The sequence below is a fragment of the Calonectris borealis genome, chromosome 7 (genome assembly GCF_964195595.1).
Source record: "Calonectris borealis chromosome 7, bCalBor7.hap1.2, whole genome shotgun sequence".
Classification (NCBI taxonomy): Eukaryota; Metazoa; Chordata; class Aves; order Procellariiformes; family Procellariidae; genus Calonectris; species Calonectris borealis.
In genome coordinates, this window is record NC_134318.1 from 11,098,827 (window position 1) to 11,117,969 (window position 19,143).

The 19,143-nt window shown below is 38.6% G+C and overlaps 1 protein-coding gene across 3 annotated transcripts in view; it reads left to right on the forward strand.

Moving 5' to 3' along the window:
* Window positions 1–19,143, forward strand: part of CCDC6 (coiled-coil domain containing 6) — a 54,854-nt gene that overhangs the window by 4,825 nt on the left and 30,886 nt on the right. For all 3 annotated transcript variants that reach the window (XR_012674258.1, XR_012674259.1, XM_075154288.1), the window contains exon 2: window positions 15,914–16,063. Coding sequence is in view for 1 of the 3 variants with exons in the window: in XM_075154288.1 (XP_075010389.1) it covers window positions 15,914–16,063 (150 nt within the window). In the remaining 2 variants the exon portion in view is untranslated. The remainder of the gene's footprint in view (window positions 1–15,913; window positions 16,064–19,143) is intronic.

Genomic DNA, 19,143 nt, shown 5'->3' on the forward strand with positions numbered 1-19,143 from the left:
TCCTGAAAACAAACAGGCTTTCTGGGACTTGGAGGTCAGAAAAATCTGTGTGGTATTGTAGACTTGTTACAGTTTTCTGAATAAACAACCAGATTTAGTTGCTGGAAATAAATATGATTTTAGCATTTTGTTCTTGAGGTGTGCGGTAGGATTTGTGTGTGTGTCTGTCTGTGTATGCATGAGATCTGCTGTTGTGGGTCTTCATGGAAAATGTCAGCCTGGATAGATAGTTTGGGGAAGTGAATGGGTGTGCTATATTGTCGAAAATCCCCTGCAAAAATGCTTTTTAACAGCTTTTTTCTTTCCAGGAATTTGCACTAGAATTTCAAAGCAGAACACCTGTTTCAGTACAGAATATGTCTATTAATAGTAGAAGAAAGGGCAGGATAGGCTAACTGAATCGAAATATGAACCTTTGAAAGGTGCTCACTTAAGGGCAGGGGGATGAATGAAAGAAATCAATTAGTAGCAGCTAGAGGTAAAAAGCAAACCAAGAAAGCAAAGAGATTAATATTTTAGAAGAGGTATCTGTAAGTCTGTTATTTACGCTTTATTTTAAAGTAGGTCTTGCTTGTGTGAAAGAGGCTGACTTGCTGTTTTGTCATATCTTCTGAAGGTGTGTAAGAAACCTGCTTGGGGCTTTTGTATCCAGCTGCGTCGTTTGTAACTGGTTTGTAGCTGGACTAAACTAAAAGTCTAACTCAAAAATAACTTATTTTAGAAATGCTTTGCTTTCCTGCTTTTTTGAGTAAAGACAACATTGTTGCTAAGATTAGCAAATTCATGCACAATGAAACTCCATCCAAAATTTCTCAGGAAGAGCAGGCACATAGGAAATGAGTGTCTTGTATTTGAATTTTACATTTGCCTCAGATTCTCAAGAAGTTTCTGTTGAGCTTCTACAAAATGCCTCTAAAGGAAAAAGGAAGCTTAGTAATGCACTTTAGTGTTAACTGTTTTGGCCCTTAGATTAACATGGTTAAAGCAATGATACTTGCTGCGCAGCTGGCAAACTAATCGTAGAAAAATATATTGTCTGCTTCCATTTGGTGGTTAATGCACAGCCACTAGCATGTTGAGTTCCCAGGGAAAAACATTGTCGATGCAGTGGTAACAGCACATTACCATTTGTCTGTGTTGTAGGCCTTCTTCGATGCTGGTTAAAAAACAAACACAAAAAAAACCCCAGAGGAAAACTGGTAATGTTTCTGTCCTGTGTAGAACTTGATTCATATAGTTAATAAACGAGAATGCTTGAACACAGGTGCTTGTACTTTCAGGGAGGCTTCAGCGGGTTACTAAATCATCTGCTTTGAGTTGGGTTACATCTGCATGTTCTGAGTTGTTCCTGCATTGAATCTTGTAACTTACCTTGAAATGTGTCTTTTGGAAGGGTATCCAGTTTTAATTTGAAGACTCACAGAGGTGAAGAACCATTGTGCTTGGAAAGGCTCTGGTGTCCTGCCTCTGGTTCTTCCCGTCAGCTTCGTCAAGGCTGCGCCGTTGGTTCCTGCTGTGCCTTTTGGCTAGGTTAACGAGTCTTCTGGGTCCTCTGCTTTCTCCTTGTGAAGATACAGGCTGTGACAGGCATCTTCTGGTTTGACAAACTGAACTAAGCTCTCAGGCTCTGAGATGCTGGAAATCTAATGTGCTGGATCAGGAATGCTGTGGGTATATGATGCACTGATCTAGTCTAAAAACACTTTCCTCCTTCATATCTGCAGAAATGTTTCTGATAGCTGAATTTGGAACTGACAGGCTTTATTTTTCTTTTTTTTTTTTTTTAATCCAGTATCATCAGTTGTCTTCCATGAGCTTACTGTTGTGTGCTCTGGCTAATTTGGTAGAAATACAGTAGCACGCCTGTGCCTCTTCCAGGTCTGATTTGTACTGCTGGGTTGTCCAGTAGCACTTGATTTGGTGCTAATAATCGTGGAGCCATAGTCTCAGGAAGGGTATTTTCCATTTTTCTGGGGTTTTTCAAGACTCTCTGCTGTAACCCCTCTGTTTTTCTTTACAAAGAGGTACCAACCCCTTAAGTTCTCCCCCCCCACCCGTATCAATTTCACTAATGCCACGTACAGAAGTGAAGGTGAGCTGTCTCTCTGGACCTTGGGTAGCAGTCTGTGTTACAGCTTCATGTGTGAAGCTGACACGGAGTTGTTGTTCCTTCTCTCCATGTCTGTCCTCTGAGAGACACCTTTGGTTTGTGGGGTTGGTCCTTTTTTCAGAAGCGTAGCTTTAGTAGAACTCAGTTTGCTTCAAATGAAACAAAATGTGAAGGTGTCTGTTCTCTGTTACTATTTTTTACACTCTTGCTAATCTCAGTCTCCCAGAGTTTATCAGAACTGACCTAGTGAATAATAATGCACAGTGAGTATTTTGAACAACATCATGCTTAGTACATGTTGGTGAAATTTCCCACTGACAAGTATTTTTGAGGTCAGTAAGCCACTTTGGATTTCGATTATTTTATAACCATTTTTAAATAATGTATGGCATGTATTACTAAAGCAAAAAGTCATATGGGTGCCATATACACATCTTGCACCTTTGCAGTTATCTTTATTACAAATAGTCCTTGGCTGAAAGATGAATCTATGCTTATCTGCCACAACTTGTTCTCTATAAAACCATGCCGAATGACCCTTTTAATGTTTCTGTCCTTTATACAGTAAATTAATTTGTTTCCAGTATTACCATTGGGTTGATACCAAACTCTGATAACCATCTATGTCTTGCTTGCCTTTAAATATTACAAAACAGCTGTACTTTTTTTATCTGTTACTTTATTGATGTTCCTGTGTTTAATAATGGTGGAATGTCTTCAGTCAGTAGAAATACAGGTCTATTGCTCTGGGTTACTTTGGGGATCGAAGTGAAATAAGAACAGGGATTTTAGAGTACATTTAGGAATTTTTAATAATGTGAAGTTCTTGGTGCTTCTGTGGGCTTGCTATTCTGCATAGAAGGTAATTTTGCTTTTGTCTTCAGTGAACTTTCTCATCGAGGTTGTATCTTGAATTGTGTGTCAGAACTGGTTTTTAGTCAGCTTTTATTTTAAGAATGCTGTTTAATGTTGGGTTTGAACATTTACTGGGACTAATGGCCATTCTTTCTTAGTGTATCTCCAGTGACTTTAAAAAGGAGAGAGTTGTTTTATTTTATTCTGCATTGTACACCTAACAGGTTTGCTTTGACTGAAGAAAAAAATATTAATGCATGCTACTGCTGTATATCTGCTAGAATTTTTTAATGAATATTTTTTTTTTCACTGGTACAGTACAGGGCAGTCGCCCAAATGAGTATGTGCAATACCGAGAGTTTTGCATTGTTCACAACTGCTGATTTAGATGGTAGAGTAAAATGCTAAGTATTTTCAGAGGTTCTAGCACTGTTGCTAATCCCAGTATTGGAAAGCTAGTACAGACAAGACTTCAGAATAATTTTTAAATCCTGGAAGTTCTGTACTTCGTTTTAGTTGTGGTTTTGACTGTAATGGAGTTTGAATTTTATTGCTGATTTCAAAGGATGAAGGAAAGTGATTTTTTTTTTTTTATTTATTTTTTTTCTTCTCCAGAGTAGGTGGTGCATGGTCTGTGGTTTTTTTGCACTTGTTAATTCCATTTACTTGGCCTCATTGCTTGTTTCCTCCTACTGCTGATACTGACTTCACTTAATATTGAAGTAGTTGTTTTCAAAGTCCTTAGTTTTAAGTGTTGGTATACACGGAGTGTATCTTCATCTATAGACTGTCAGTGCTACAGGTCCTTGTGGTAAATGAGAAAATAATACTGGTGTGTGGCACACAGCTGTGGTGAGCGAGCTTACACATCTGCTAGAGACTTCCACAAAAGTGTTTGTTTTCACGCTGCACCTTGTGAGGTGTGCTTGGGTGGGATTTCAGGTGGCGACTGGAAGAGCAGAAAGCGATTGGAATGGTGGCTCCACGACGGCTGCAGATGAGGCTGGTCAGGCAGCTGGATCTGTGGGGTGCTGCAGAAGGATGGAGGGCCGGTTTCTCACAAACAGATCTTGAAGTGTGATTGGAATGAAGAAACAAAACGGTACTCCTCCAAAGGAGTGAAAATTGTCAGCCATAGACAGCTGATGTATTTCAGCATAGCCTGGTAAAAGCAGTGAGAAAAACAGTTGCTTTGCTGCTCTTTTCTGGGCTGGGGGGGTAGGAGGAAGTTGCTGAAATTAGCAGCAGAGCAAGAGGTGAATCCTTTCTGTTTTTCTCTTAAAGAAAAAGAAAAGCTGAAGGAGGAGAATAATAGAGACAAAATCTACAAACTGAATTATGCACAGCATTTGGCATCTAAACAGAATGAATGGAAAAGGGACAAAGACGTATTCTAGAAGAGGGGCAAAAAATACAATATAAAGCAAGTTCCCATGGATCCGTAACAGTAAACATTCCTGTGACGCCTTGCTTCCAGTGCAGCAGCCTGGGGATGTCCAGAAGGGAACATCTCCAGTAACGCTTCTTCAGTCAAGTTCTTATCTCTGACTGAAGAGGTGTCTTAGTTTTAATTAGGTGGACCGTTATTGTCCCTTTTCAATGTATGGGGTGAGAGAATGAAGTAAAAATGAAGGCAAGACATTCGAGATGAACTATTCCACAGCAAAAAGGCAAGTGTCTAAGTTGGAAACTCCAAAGCACAAATTACAGATGTGCAGGTTTCACATCTCTGTGGAGTGCAAGGACTCCTTGATGAAAGCTAAAGCAAAATGTTTACAGAAACATTGAAGCAACTTTTAATCCTGACACTTGAGTTTGTAATTTTTTCAACTTCTCAGTTAAAATACAGACATTGCAGGCTAATTGTTGCCTGTAGGGACAGTCCTTTCAGCTCCTGAGAGTCCTCTATCCTTTCATGTCCTCCATTGCAGCAGTTTTATTCCTGGAAAAGAGGATATTCCCTTAGCTCATTGACTGATACTCCAATTGATGGAGAAACTCTTAGGACAAAGCCTTTTCTTCCCCCCTCAACTCTGAATTTGACTTTGTTTAAAATTTCATCTTCTGTGATTAATATTACATGCAGTCTGGTTTTCGGTAGGCTTAGTGAGGGAGGTGAGCGTCTCTTCAGCTGTGCTGTAGATGGAAACGGCCTAGCAGTGTTTCAGCTATTTGTAAAGTTTCCTCAGATGTTTTAATTCTTTAAACTGCCTAAAAATGTGATGTTTCTGCTTATTACTGTAAAGCTAAGGTCTCTTTAGTTCCTTTATTGTTGTTGATGCTAATCATATTTAAAAATCCTACCACATATGTAAATAATTCCCACAACGATACACTTCGGTCCTGAATAAAAGTATAAATGTTTCTTAACAAGTCAGACATGATAAAGCCCAACAATGTTTAATGGGCTGTAGTATGAAGTTATGCTTCTTTCAGTGCCTTACAGTTTAATTTCTACTTTCAACAGAGGATGTTGGAAGGTTTTTCGGGGTTTTTTTGTAGTGGAGGGATTTCCACTTTGTTTCCCTTCACTTTCAAATAAACAGCAAAAGCAGTTACTGTGAATTTTGCAAAATGTAGGGTTTTTTTAATCACCGTTTTTCCAAGAACTTTAGACAGTATGTGTTTTTCACATGTGTTGAAGAGTAGAAATTTTGTCCTGGCTAGTATTGCCAGGAATTGATTCATTAGGCAAAAGCCCTGTCCTCACCTGCAATCCTGGTTGGGTCAGGAGGAGGGACATCTCCAGAGTCCTTTTCCGAGAGTAAATTTAACCTGAGATGTAGATCTCCAAAAAACTCCCTTTTCTCTGAAAATTGAGACATCTAACTGGAAGTTCTTGCTCTGTGGGTGGAAAGGTGGGTAGGCATTTCCTAAAAATTTCTCTTAGACCTACTTCTCCAGTTCTGTATGGGGTGAATATCAAGGATGATTGCATTCCCCCCACATCCTGCAAACCTCTGTTTGTAGAGGTCAGAGACAGAGGGTACAGAGCAAAGGAGGTGTTTTTTCATATTGCTCGTCATATTTTCATACACTAAATTGATAGACTTGTTTCTTGTCTTGCAAGCCTGAAAAACGATTGCTCTTCAGAATACTGTGATATGTCCTGTAAGATGTCCAAACTGTAGAGAAGGAAAAAACAAAGTATCACTCTACTCACTGACTCCTAGGAAGAATAAGTAGAAACACTTGTTTGCTGTGATGGAGTTGCTGTTAATGTGTCTTAACAGTGGGATAGACAGTGTGGTGTTTACTTCGTGAATGTGTTGGTTTGGAAAAACGTATGATTATAATCAAAAACAAGCTTTGTCTTCAGCACTTGTGGATCACTGAGAAAGTGTTTCTCTAGAAAGCCAATGTGTGTAAGAGGAAATTGGGGAAGATTTTAAAAGGAGTGCTCTTAAGAGGTTAGTTATGTTAAGTGACTAGGGACACCTTGCTAGTGTGGGGAAAAACATCGCCATCCCTAATGATTATATAAGTTGTATTTAAACTAGTCATTTAAAACAAACAAGCAAAAACCTAAAAAAAAAAAAAGTTTTTAAGAAAGTGAATCAAGAAATTACACGGTGAGCATCTTATGCTATAGTTTGGAAACCCCAGAAGTGGATTTTGATATGGTAGTCCTCCTCCCTAGTTTTTATAAATTTAAAGGAAGGCAGGTTGATCGATGTAGATATACCACAGGTTACACACACCAGAAAGAAGGATCTACAAGTGCTGGAGGCCACTTGGATCTAGAAGAGAAGGATGATGAGCACACAGGCTGTTTGAGCTCAGGACCCAGTCTAGAAGCGAGGAAACTTGCTGTCTTCTGCCGGGGAACAGGGAGGGTTGCTGACACCCGTGGCATGCTGGTGGCACTGCACGGGGGATGCCGTGCAGCAGTGGTCTGACACCTTCTGCCTGGCAAAGCTGGTTATAACAGAATTATACTTTGACTCTTATTATATACTGTGATGAAGAAAAACAAGTGTTTTGTATTTGCGTACTTGCAATGATTCACCTGAGCTACATAAAGTGAAGTAGGATTTTCATGAATAATATTTGGGGAGGTGACTATTAAATCTCTGCTCCCTGCTTTTGTTTGTGCACTTTTGCCTTTGAATAGAGAAAAAATTGTGACAGCAAAGCTACTTCTAACAATAGTTTGCTGTGGTTGCGTTTTGAGCAGTTTGTTATTTTAAAACACAGCTCAGTGCTTGTTAGCACCAACATACATACCTCTGTGAAAAGAAGCTGTGTAGTAAATTAGTCACCTAATAGTCTATTCTGCTGAATCTTTTGCTTTTCCTGCTCTGAAACTTTGGGAGTGTGCAATATTGAGTCTGCTAATTGGTCAGTCCAGCAAAGTGTATTTTATAGTTAATGTGTGAGTACATCGAAGGTAAATGGTGATTTATCAGTGGGCGGGAAATGGGCAAAAAAGTGTTTAAAATATGTTAGCTTAACAAGCATTTATGCATTAGGAGTCTGATATTACAGAACAATTTGGACTCATTTGCTGCAGTACTACATTTCTTGTAGGTTCTAGTACTGAGATTTAAGCTGTTGATTATTGGTTTCTAAGTAGCACGACACAAGCAGGTTACGTTAAACTTGAGTATTTTAGATGCAAGTAAAACAAAACCACAGCATTTTAAAAGGATGGTAATTCTAATGATCATGCAGGGTATGGAAAATAAATTTAAAACAAAACAAAACAGTATAGCCTGCACAGTAGTTATAAGCCATCTGATCTCTTTTTTCTATCTTTCATGTCCAGAAACCTGCATGTTCAAAAATTCGGGCAAACTAAACATAAAACTACAAATGTAGTTATCTGTATATGTGCATCCTTATTAGGTTTTTCAGCAGCTTTTCTGTTGAGGCTGAACAAAAGCAAAACCTGTTCCACGTGCTTCTGTATTCTATTTGTTTTACACTTATTGATTAACTAGCAAACTATTTACAGTACAAAAAATTCACCAGTAAAACATCAGTGTCACTGGCAGTCAAAGAGTAAAGCAAAAACCTCTTTCAATTAGTCATCAGTAAGGTGTTTCAAACTTCGATTCAGCGTTTGATATGACAGTGTAATTTTATTTTCCATTTTGGCTGTCTTTGTCAAAGAAAAGCTTCAGTCAGTTGGGTACAAACTCGCAAAAATGGGGAAGACCCCATGTACCTTTGGCTGGAGCGGTGTTGCCTAACCTTTGGGCTGGGAATGGTCACTTGCCTCTGCTGGGCTGAGAGGGCAACTGTATAATATGGCCCATCCTTACTGCCTTCCTGGCCGTGTTTGCACATGTGGTCATTACGATCCTTCTGGGGAACATTTAACGTGTATTTTGAAGAAATATTTTGCTTGTATGCAGTGAACTTGAAGACTTAGAGGAGCTGGGCTTGTTGCTTGATGTGCTATGCTCATTTTACACATGCATTGGAAATCCACTGCTATTGAAAACGCAAGAAGTGCAGGAAATGTATACTTCGTGTGCATGTGCAGTGATGAGATGGAGAAATGGCTTCATGAAATAGAGCCTTTTGGAAAGGTCTGTGGGCTAGATTTAACTTTCCTGCTAGGTCATTTCTGCCTTGGCCTGTGACTTCTGTTGGCTCAGGTTACAGCTCTTGTGGACTGGAAGCAGAGACTCCAGCCCTGATAACTGTCTGGGAGCTTGTTCTGCATGATGATGTTTAAGTGACTGAAAAAGAAGTGCTATAAAGCATATGTCTAATGAATAGTCAGATTGTTAAGGTTGTAATGTTGAGCGCTCAAAATAGGAAATGGTTAAATATAAGTTTGCTTGTACAGCCTTGCTACCTTTCCATTGTCGTGCTTTATTACCATATACTCTTTAATTACATTAAGACTTGCATAACAGCGTGTGGTCATGGTTAAACTGCTAAGTAAAAGTTATTTGAGGGTTGATATATTTATTTTTTTTAGACCTCGTCTCGACATTTTCTTTGTCACATGCTGCATTTTTATTAACTATTTAATGCCACTATTTTGATATAATAAAAACCCTTTAAGAGAGCACACTCTAATTTTTTATCTGTTTTGAAGAAAGGCATTTAAATTATTTTTAATTATTTTAAATAAATTCAGGAATTGACTGTATTAATTATGAATTTCATACAGCTTGTTATACCTTGTTTGTAATGAACAAAATGCATTAATTTTATAAATATTTATGTTTGTGAAATGAGCCTGTTTTCATAATTTGCTTATTTAATTTTCACCACTTGTGTGTTTCAGTCGTGCAAGACTCTTGCAGGTCAACATCAAAATGCAGAGAGAGAAGCTATTTTAAGTGTTTACTAATCTGAAGTGCAATGGAATTGCATACCATCAAACAATTTACTTCATTGCTGATGCTAAGAGATTATTTAGCATGTATGAATACTACTGAACTTTTGTGTTTAGGAAGCTGGTCAATTCTGAGGGCTCTAAAAAAGTACTGTTCCTTGTGTGGCTTTCCAGACCACAAGGTGTGTGCACCGATGTCTTGAAGGTAACTGAATTTTTGAGAGAAGATCTCGTAAAGCTGCATGAGTGATGTTGAGCTGAAAACATCTGAACATGGTTAAAACTGACTTGGGAGAAAAATGTATGTCTTATGTCATTTGACTCAGCTTATTTCTCCAGTCAGTCTGTGGCCATTGCGGATTCATACGGCAATATGCTGGATCGCTTGGTAGGCATCGAGTGAAAAAACTTGCTGTGACTGGAGCTAGCAGCAGGAGTGTTGTGACAGAAGCATTTTGACAGGTCCAGCCAAAACCTAATTGACCTTTTAAAAAGGAGGGGGGTGAGGGGATGAAGGGGAGAGAGAATTTCCACCTATAAGTGGAGATTAAAAGGAACCGTATTTTAACACTTTAAATAATTGCTTATTGTACAGATATTCCTTTATTATTGTAATAAAATCCAGATATTCTTTTTTTTTCCCCTGTTATAGCAGAACTCATCTACTGAATAGCTGGAATGTAATAGGAATTGTGTTTTGAGGCAGTTCTGCATGTTACACGATAGGTAACATTTAGAGTAGTTGGAAGCTATCAGGCTGAGGTTCAATACAGATTTTTATTTTTTTTTCTCTGTTAGTGTGTTTTGGAAATAACATTTGGTAAGTCTGTAAGTGGTTTGTTTGTTTTTTTTTTTTAAAATAAACAAACAAAACCCCTCCATTCTTCCTCATCTACCAGGTTTGTGTTTTTTTTAAAAAAAAACAAAAAACAAACCAACAGCTTGGGGTTCTGAAGGAAATACACCAAGGTATTACTGCCTGTTTGTTTGTTTTCAAAAGTATGGGGCTTCTAGGAGAAACTGTATACCCAAAGATAAAAATGCACAGTTCTGCTATTTGTATAGCTCTGTTACTCCTGAAAATGCATCTTAAAGAAGGGAAAAGGGAAAAAAAAAGAAAAAAAAAAAAGAAAAAGAAAAACTGAAAAAGAAAAAAGTACTTTTATGTCAGAACTGAGGAAGTGACCCTGGGGGTTGCTGTAGATTAAACAGGAAATCGCACTACAAATTGAACCCAGAACTTGAATTCCAGCTCGCTGCTTTAACCGCAAGAGCATCCACTCTCTTTTCTCTGCAGACGGGCCACCCAGCTGAAAAAAGTACCTTTACTTGGGGGGGAAGCTGCGCCCACGTCATACTGGGACTTCGGTGGAACTTCCTTGTCCTTCAGGCCTTACAGATAGAAGTGTGCTGCTGGGCATTTGCAATAGTTGGCAGTAGCGTGAGCCGTTAGTCGCTGAGCTGCTGTTGACTTCTGTTCTTGTGGTGGTTCATGTTTCTCCTTGTCTGAAACACACATTGCATGCAGCGTCCTCGTTTCAGGTGCGGCTGGAAGGTTTGTAGGAAAAAATAGCTCCAGCCTGGGAGAGCTGCAGCGTAAAAGTTCCTCCTGTAAAGGAACAGTATCAGTTCACTGGAATATTTGTTGCACTTGTAGACCAGTAGTTTTCCGTACCGTTTTAAGCTGGTGCCAGAAAGTACGGCCAGAACAGCAACTTGAGTTAGTAATGCTAGAGGAGGAGTGTGTGCTTCAGGAGAATTGGGAAACTTAGATTTTATTTTACGCAAGAACTGCATATTCTAAAATCATGCCATTGTGACTTTCTGCACTTCACGCCCTTTTTACCTCATCATATTTTTTAGTAGGACTTTGGGAAAGGCTGCTTTCCGAAGTGACAGCTTTAGATCAGTGTTACATGTGCAGCAACTGAGATCATCTCTTCCTGAAGCTGCCCCAACCTTTCAGTCTATATTCAGTAGCAAAGATTGAGTTTCTTGTGTACAGCAACCAGATTAAACTGCTCTTCAGCTCCATCTGCAGGTTTATATTGTCCGTAGCGTCCTGTCAACAGAAATTGCACCATAAAAAGATGGGTGAATGGTAAAGAGGTCATGGTGGCTCTTGCCTTAAAGATGAGGGACCTTCAAGAGTAGATTAGATCAAAACAGTGCTTGGTAGGCTGTTTCCAACAAGATCCCCTGAAATCTAGTGTCACCTCTACTCTGGATGCTACTGGAGACAGCTGATGCTTTGTCAGCATGCAAGCCAGGCATGCTTGGCATCTGGCTTTCAGGTTGTCGAGTGTAGGTGACTGGAGCAGTTTGTGAAACACTTGTTACTGAAATTGTGTTTGAGGTAAGAGCTGAAACTAAAATGCAAGAACTTATTCATGTCAGATTACTGATAATGTACGGATACTGACTAAGGAGTAGGTATTAATTGTGATTGTTGAACCTGCTTACTTACTGTGCAGTATCAGGAAGGTTTGTGAAGCTTTTAGAAGAACTGACTGGGAGGAGAAGGGAGTGTAGAGAGCTGTGATTTTTATTTTTATTATTTTTTTTATTTGAGTGTGTTCAAGCTGATGCCTCATTGGAAATACTGGATTTTGCTGCTTCATAAAATAGTGCCACTAGAGCAGTGTGGTTGGGGTGTGGTCCCGCGATACAGAAAGAGAGCATCCCACCGTAATCAGAAGCTGCTACATGTAGGAGGAGCAAGAGGGCAGAGGGAAATCTAGCAGTGTGAACTTGGTCTGCTAAAGGTATATTTACAGGATGAAGAACTGAGAGCAGAAAAAGATTTTAACACTAAACTTTTCAGTTTATGGCAGTATATGCAGCATGTGGAAAAATAACTTCTAATGAGATTCACTTCCTAATATGATACTCAGTTACTATATAAAGTATAGGAGAAGTATGCGTCTTAATTCTTTTAAAATTAGCTCATTAGATTGTAAGCTCACAAGGACAAGTTTTTACATCATGCCATGCATCAGCTCTACTAGTGATCAGAATTTCGCATGCTATTGCAATAGAAATAATAGGATTTTTCTTCCTAGAAAATATAAGAGGTTTTGTGTGGTTTATGTGCATGAGGTGCTTTTTTCCCCCTCTTCATTCTTTTTTTCTTGCAAGTAACATGATAGTCTCTGCCATTTATGGTCTTGACCACAATAATTACAGATTTTCCTTAGTGGATGCGTCCATGAAATGCTCTGAGTTAGCTATACACGGAGTTCTGAGATGCAGGAGACAGGTGGATGTGATTGTGGTTATGCAGAAAATCTGTGGTGGAAGTAGGTTGCTTGTTTCAGGTTTCCAGAGATTGACTGACCAGGTGTTATCATTTTATATCACTCAGTCCCTTAGCAGTTTATTTTGTAATATGGTACACAGAACAGAGTGAATTCCTGTTAGTGTTTTTGGATGTTGAATGTCATATGGATAATAGAGAAAAACCAAGAACTCTGTACCCTCACAGACGACCTACTGTCTCTGACTTCCATGCTCTGTTCTCTTTTCTTGCTGATCATATCAGAGCCTCTTTTCAAATGCAGATACTTAATAAAAAGGCAGACTATCCATATGGAAACACAATGTATACACGTCCAGAAAAATATTGCAGTGACAGAGTCTGTGCAGGAAATAGTATTAAAAACTGATTTTTTTAATGACTGTTCTACAACATCAATTTGATTATGGGCTAAATGAGTAACAGATTTCAAGATTTTAGGCAATATTAAGGTACACGTGAATGATTTTATTACTTAAGATAATTGAACTATCGCCAAGTAATGAGTAACAAGATGAAGGGAAAGCTTCAGAATGAAATTATGTGGATTTAGAAGAAATATGGTGATGCATCATGTGCTTTTTTATCCAGTCTTAATAACTGTATGATGTTTTTTGACTAAAAAGTTTGTGTTGAAATTGCTGACCCTTGGGTAATTTAAGTGGACATTCATTGTATTAAATATGATGTGTGGATATCTGGAACTTACAGTTCATACGTAGATTTATAGGGTTCCTGTTGTTTGTTCAGTTGGGAAATATATTCTTCACATAATGGAGGCAGATGTAATCATACTCAGCCTTTCCTTTGAGCCGGTTGAATGCAAGCCGGTGTCCTACACGGTGTAGGCAGAGGGGGTTGTTGCAGAGCAGTTCAAACAGGTCTAAATTGTGTCTGTTCATTCTTCGTTTCCACGTGCCAGCACTCTGCCTGTGTGGTACGCCAGTTTAGGAAGCAGATCCAGGAAAGAAAAATGGGAGGAGGACGGGAAGGGATTAGTTTTTGGGTGTCTCCTGCTGCCTGGCCACATGAGCACCCGTGCAAGCACGAAGGAGGGGCATTGCTGTTTGGCTGGGAGTGGGCTGGGATCTTGGCAGCCCGTGTTCACGTTGGCCTAAGCACCCATCATTAATGTAACACCAGGATCTGGCTGCGAAGTGTTGTGCTGGCTCGGTGCTGTAATAATGTGACTTTAGAGCTTTTCATTGGTACAAAGCTTGAGCAGAACAAATCTGTGCAAGTCAGAAACGAACAGAAATCGAAGTAGAAACACCCTGATTCTCTTCTTTTTTAGAATTTTTTAGATTTAATTTTAGGTAAGCTTGGTCTGTGTTACTGTCTTTTATTGTCTGAACCATTGAAAAGCAGACAGCAGTAGAAATCCTATGTAGTGAAGGCAATGGAGGAGTTGATTTTGGAAGAGCATGCATGAATTTTAACGATTTGAGGACAATGAACCCTTGCAATTTGACTTGTTTACTCTGTTCCAAAATGTCTCTGAAGATGTAAGATTGTTAGTAGCTCTAAGTAAAGCCAGATTTAGTGATAGATGATGTTACTGAGATCAGTTAGATTCCTTGAGTTTTAATCCTCTGAGATGTGAGCTGACAATTTAGCATTTTTTCAGAGCTCTTGGACAAATCCACATTGTCTTGATGTGACAAGTGATAATACCAGTGCTGAATGTGCTGGAGTAGCGGTTCTCTGCCATTGAGATGCACAAACATTAGAGAGGAGGTGTTGTGCAGGACCTAAGCTCCTAAGCTAATAAACTGTGCCAGACCTTTCTTTTGTTTTTCTTTTATTTTCTTTTTTTTTCAGGTTGTGTTTGTGCCAGCTCTGCTGGTGACAGGGAGAAGGGAGCTGGTGGCAGCTAGTGGGAAAGGGCCAAGACAAGAAAGCAATAGAGATGGGCGAAGACTTTTCTTGTAGGCATGGAAGGTGTCTCCATTTAAGTAATTGTCTCTTGGGACTACGAGGGAATATATCATTCCGGCTGAAAGATCACTGACATAGTGGAACCTTTTGAGCATTTTCCAGTGTACAATTATATAAAGAGATGGTTATTTTGGCACATTTTGGGCAGATTATGGAAGCTAAGCTTTCAGTAAAACTAGTTATGCTTCTGTTTCAGTTCTTAAATTTTCCTGTATCAAATTTTACTGAAATAAAACTTACTGAATCTTTCCATATTGTAAACTATAAGCTGGTATCATTTTGTTAGAATCAGGGCAAATCACAAATCTGCAGTTCAAGTGATGTGGATTTTATTGCAGGGAATGAAAACACTCCTTGACACTTTGTTGTCTCATTTGTAAAAGGTGGTGACTTGGGAATTCTGTATTTCTGTCCTCGTTCTGTTGTTCTACGCTCTCTTTGGACTGTGGAATTAAGAGTTGGCTCTACCACTTTGTAGCTGTGATCTTTCATTTGCCCATATGAAATACCCTTTATGGCCTTTTAGAGCAGACTTCCAAAAGATAACTTCTGTGTTCCGTTTATCAAGTTTCTAATACGTATGTAAAAAAAATATATGAACACTTGAACTGTAGGGAATGCGAGGGAGCAAGCTCACAGGCTGGCTTTCTGTTGAGCAGTGCCTAGGTGCTATAGGACAGCTGAAATGGAAATCGTCTTCTCTAGTGATTCTGCATGGGGAAGATTTCCAGAGTAGCTTTCCTCTTGTGAAATTTGGAAATCCTCAGGGTAAAGCTACCACATGGCATTTTTTAAAGTTGATGTTGTATGTAGTGAATTAACAGTTCTGAGAAGTAATGTAAGTATGTTTTCCTGGGCTGGTGGTTGGGTAGAAATCCTCGTGAGAAGAACCGTGCTGTCTGTGGCTCAGAAGCAAGAATAAACGCATTATTTGACTCCTAGAAAGCAGGGCTGCAGTCTAAGGGATCTGGAAAGAAGGCACAGTGCTGAATGCAGCAGTCTCAGAGCTGTGCTTCAGCTTGTAATGGAGAATGTTTAGAGAGGAATTTGTTTTCAGGAATAGAGTAGGTAAAAGTAGGTATCTGTGAATCAGTAATGCTTTTATAAAGTTTAAAAGGTTGGAGAGGAGAGCTGGGGCATTTGGTTGGGGGGAGGCCACTTTAAAGCACCAGTGTAGTTTCCCAAGTTGAAAATTGGGGAACAAGAAAGGAAGAAAGGTGCTATAATGTTAGAATGTTATCACTTAGATCTAATGTTAGCACTTAGATCCATCCTACTGTTCTCCAGGAGAATGGGCAAGATTTAAAAAAAAAAAAAAGGGGGGGGGGGAGACATTTAAAGGGGAATGGAATAATTGCAGCTTTTAATGTGGAAACTTGCTCCCTTTTTTTCTTAAAACTATGTCTTTACTTCACAGCAAGCAAGGGCAGAGCAGGAAGAGGAATTCATCAGTAATACTCTATTTAAGAAGATTCAAGCTCTGCAGAAAGAAAAAGAAACACTTGCAGTAAACTATGAAAAGGAAGAGGAATTTCTCACAAATGAGCTCTCAAGAAAACTGATGCAGGTAATTGGTGCCTTTACTGATGTTTCTCCCAGGAGCCTCAGGACCAACTGGAGATTGAACTTTTTTGCTAGTGTGACTGCAGTCAGAGGGATGTGGTCAGGTTGTAGCTGTTGTAAAGCTGACATTTGATATAAGCAAAGTACAAGAAGTGTAGTGAATAATAATTTTTTAATATGTTGCTTTAAAGTTTGCATCTGCAAACTCATAGTGTTGAGAATCTAGAAAGTTTGTATAGAGATGCAAAGAAAGGACATAGCTTAAAGTAAATGTTGACTGTCTTAGAGAAGAGAGTTACTGATTAATTTAAAATATTAGTGAAACAGATGCTTTTTTCTGGAGTATTTGATATTTAATAGGAGTCCTGAAGTATTAAACTTCATGTACAAGAATGTGCTGTGATGCTTGAAGGAGACTTTATCTGTAAGTTTGTCCATACTTTTAACAAAACAGTTGCTTCTCTTGAATTAAAACACTTACATCAGTTGGGTGCTAAAAGTAAAAAGTTGAAGATGCTGGGACAACTTATGGCAGAGAAACTTATTTTCATTACCCAAGTTGCTAATTTTTGGAAAGTAGGTAAGTATGTGTTGGAAGTGTTGCATATGCTTGTCCTGTTCTGATAGACTTGCCTGAATACCTGCTTTTGGCCTCTGAAGGAGACAGGGTACTAAGTTGTGTGAATGTTTGGTGTGATCCACTATAGCTTTTTTCATGCCATTACTTACAAGCTTTGTCATAAAAAACTAGTCAATTTTAAAGAACCTAATTTGCATGTTGTAAGCATTTCTTATGTTCTGCAGCTGGAGACTTAAGGCATGTTTAGCCCTGCAGTTAGGAAATACACTGTTTGGAAACATTAGAGCTAATCCCATCTAATGCTTTTGTTACTGAAAACTGGGACTTCTATGACTTTGTCTATTTGATGCCTATTATCATATAGTAAGTTAAGTATCAAAATAAAGTATCCTTGATCTGCTATTACTATTTCCCCTTGCTATTCTTACGGACTGACAAGAATGTTTCTGAATAAGACGTACGTTTGCTTTCAAAGTCATACATTTTTATGAAAAAAAGAGAAGCAGATGGCAGTAAAATAGGGACATTGAATGTTCTTTTCTAATTGAAGTAAGATGTAGGTATCACTATAGAAAGAGCTTTCCACTAAAGTCTCTTCCAGTAAAGGGAGAAATGGACTGTTGAGCAATGTTGTTTAATTGAAAGGGCTATGCAGAAATCGGTTACAGAACCAGGCTACCTGGGGCTGTACTATACATAGTGTAGAGCAAAGTAAAACTTACTTTAAAAGTAGAAGCATGAATTGGCTTGATTTGGCTGAAGGGTTTTGAACTCATATAATGACCTTGCACACAAATCTGTTCAAGAGCACAAGTTGTTCAACTGCACAAGTCCTGCAGCAACTGAATTGCTGTATTTAGTAATTGCTTAAAATATGCTTAGCCTTTTTCCTAGAATTCAACTGAGATTGCTTTAAAGCTGTATCTTTAACAGTTCTTAAATTGCTAATATTATGCAAAATAGGTTCACACATTACAAAGAGAAGTATAAGCTTCTTGTCAACCTAAAACTACAATTAATTTTTATTCTTTTCTGCTATGGACTTTCTGCAGAAAGTATCCTTTGGCTGTTGCCCCAAATTAAGGAAGAAGGTAACAATCTACTGTTCTCAAAATGGCCAAGGGAGGGGTGCCTTGTTGTAACGTATGAAATAATGCAAGGGCATTACACTGTTTATCCATTGGAAACCCTTAAAGGGTGTAACTTCATTCTCACTAGTGAGAGAAAGATTCAGAGAAGCACGTATATCTGAAACAGAATGCAGGCATAAAACTGGTGAAGTTATTCTCGCCTTTTGTACGGCATCTGGAGAAAATCCTCATCATCGTCCCGTAGATACTATTCAGCTTTCAGTAGGCAGGTTGCAAGTTTCTGCTGAAACAAAGTAACTACATAGCCATAACTACAATAACATGGAGGTAAAATTCTGACCACTGCCTGCTTTTATTAAACAGTATCTCAGCCTACAGCCTTACACTTCATTTCACATGGCCTTCCTGTAAGCCTCATTCAGTGTTTGATAAACATGGTCAGAAGATTTTAAAAGGTGACAATTCTTAAATGCACTTGTGTTCCAAATTGTTCGTCCTAAAACTGTGTAATTTCTCTCAATGTCATCAGGTAGCAGTTTTTGGAAGTAAACTGTGAGTTTGTCCTCTGTCTAAATATTAACCCAGCTTACTTGAAAAAGAGAACAGCTGTCAACGTCCTGTCGATGTTGGTAGCGGTTGTGCCTGTGAAGGGTGAGTGGGATGGAATATCTTGCTTACAGGTTCACCTGTGCAGTGCACAGAGGAGAAGATGATAAGGGATATATCAAAGCTCTAGTGCAAAGCATATTTTAAGCTGTGTCAGAGGAATCTGCCTGGTCAGCAGGTTTTGTAGTCCAAACTTTTCAATACCTTTGCCGTGGCTCAAGATTTGCAGTACAGGTAGAGGACTTGTTTGTTTGTTTTAAAACAAACAGTTTAATATTAAAACTATTATTCTGCTTGTGTGCATGCTGAATGCAGATCTCATTTCATGGCTTGATTATGTCTTTGATGTGATAAACTTGCTGTGAAATGCAAAAAATGTGTATTAATATGTTCTCCTAAACACTAGTAACATGCTCAGCAGATTATAAATTATACAAAGAAAATGGTCCCTTCCCCTAAAGAGCTTACCTGTAGAATTAGGAAACATTTGAATATTGCAGTATGTTTCCACGAAAATGATTTTCTATCTCTGTAGTGATCATGGATTTAGTAAGTTGATATTAGAATAGTGGTGAGTTGCAGGCAACTTTCTTAAATAGCAAAGAACTGAAAATAATATTGCAATTGATTTTTGTTTTATGAAAGCTTATCTGTTGTTTGGAAGTTTTGATTCTTCGATTATGAATCCTGGAAATTATACCCATGTAGACTGCCAGATAAAAAAATCTGAGAAGAGAAACTCCTGATATTGCAGATAAACTCGTTTTCTGGAAAAGAGGGCATTATTAGCACACATCACATGGTCAA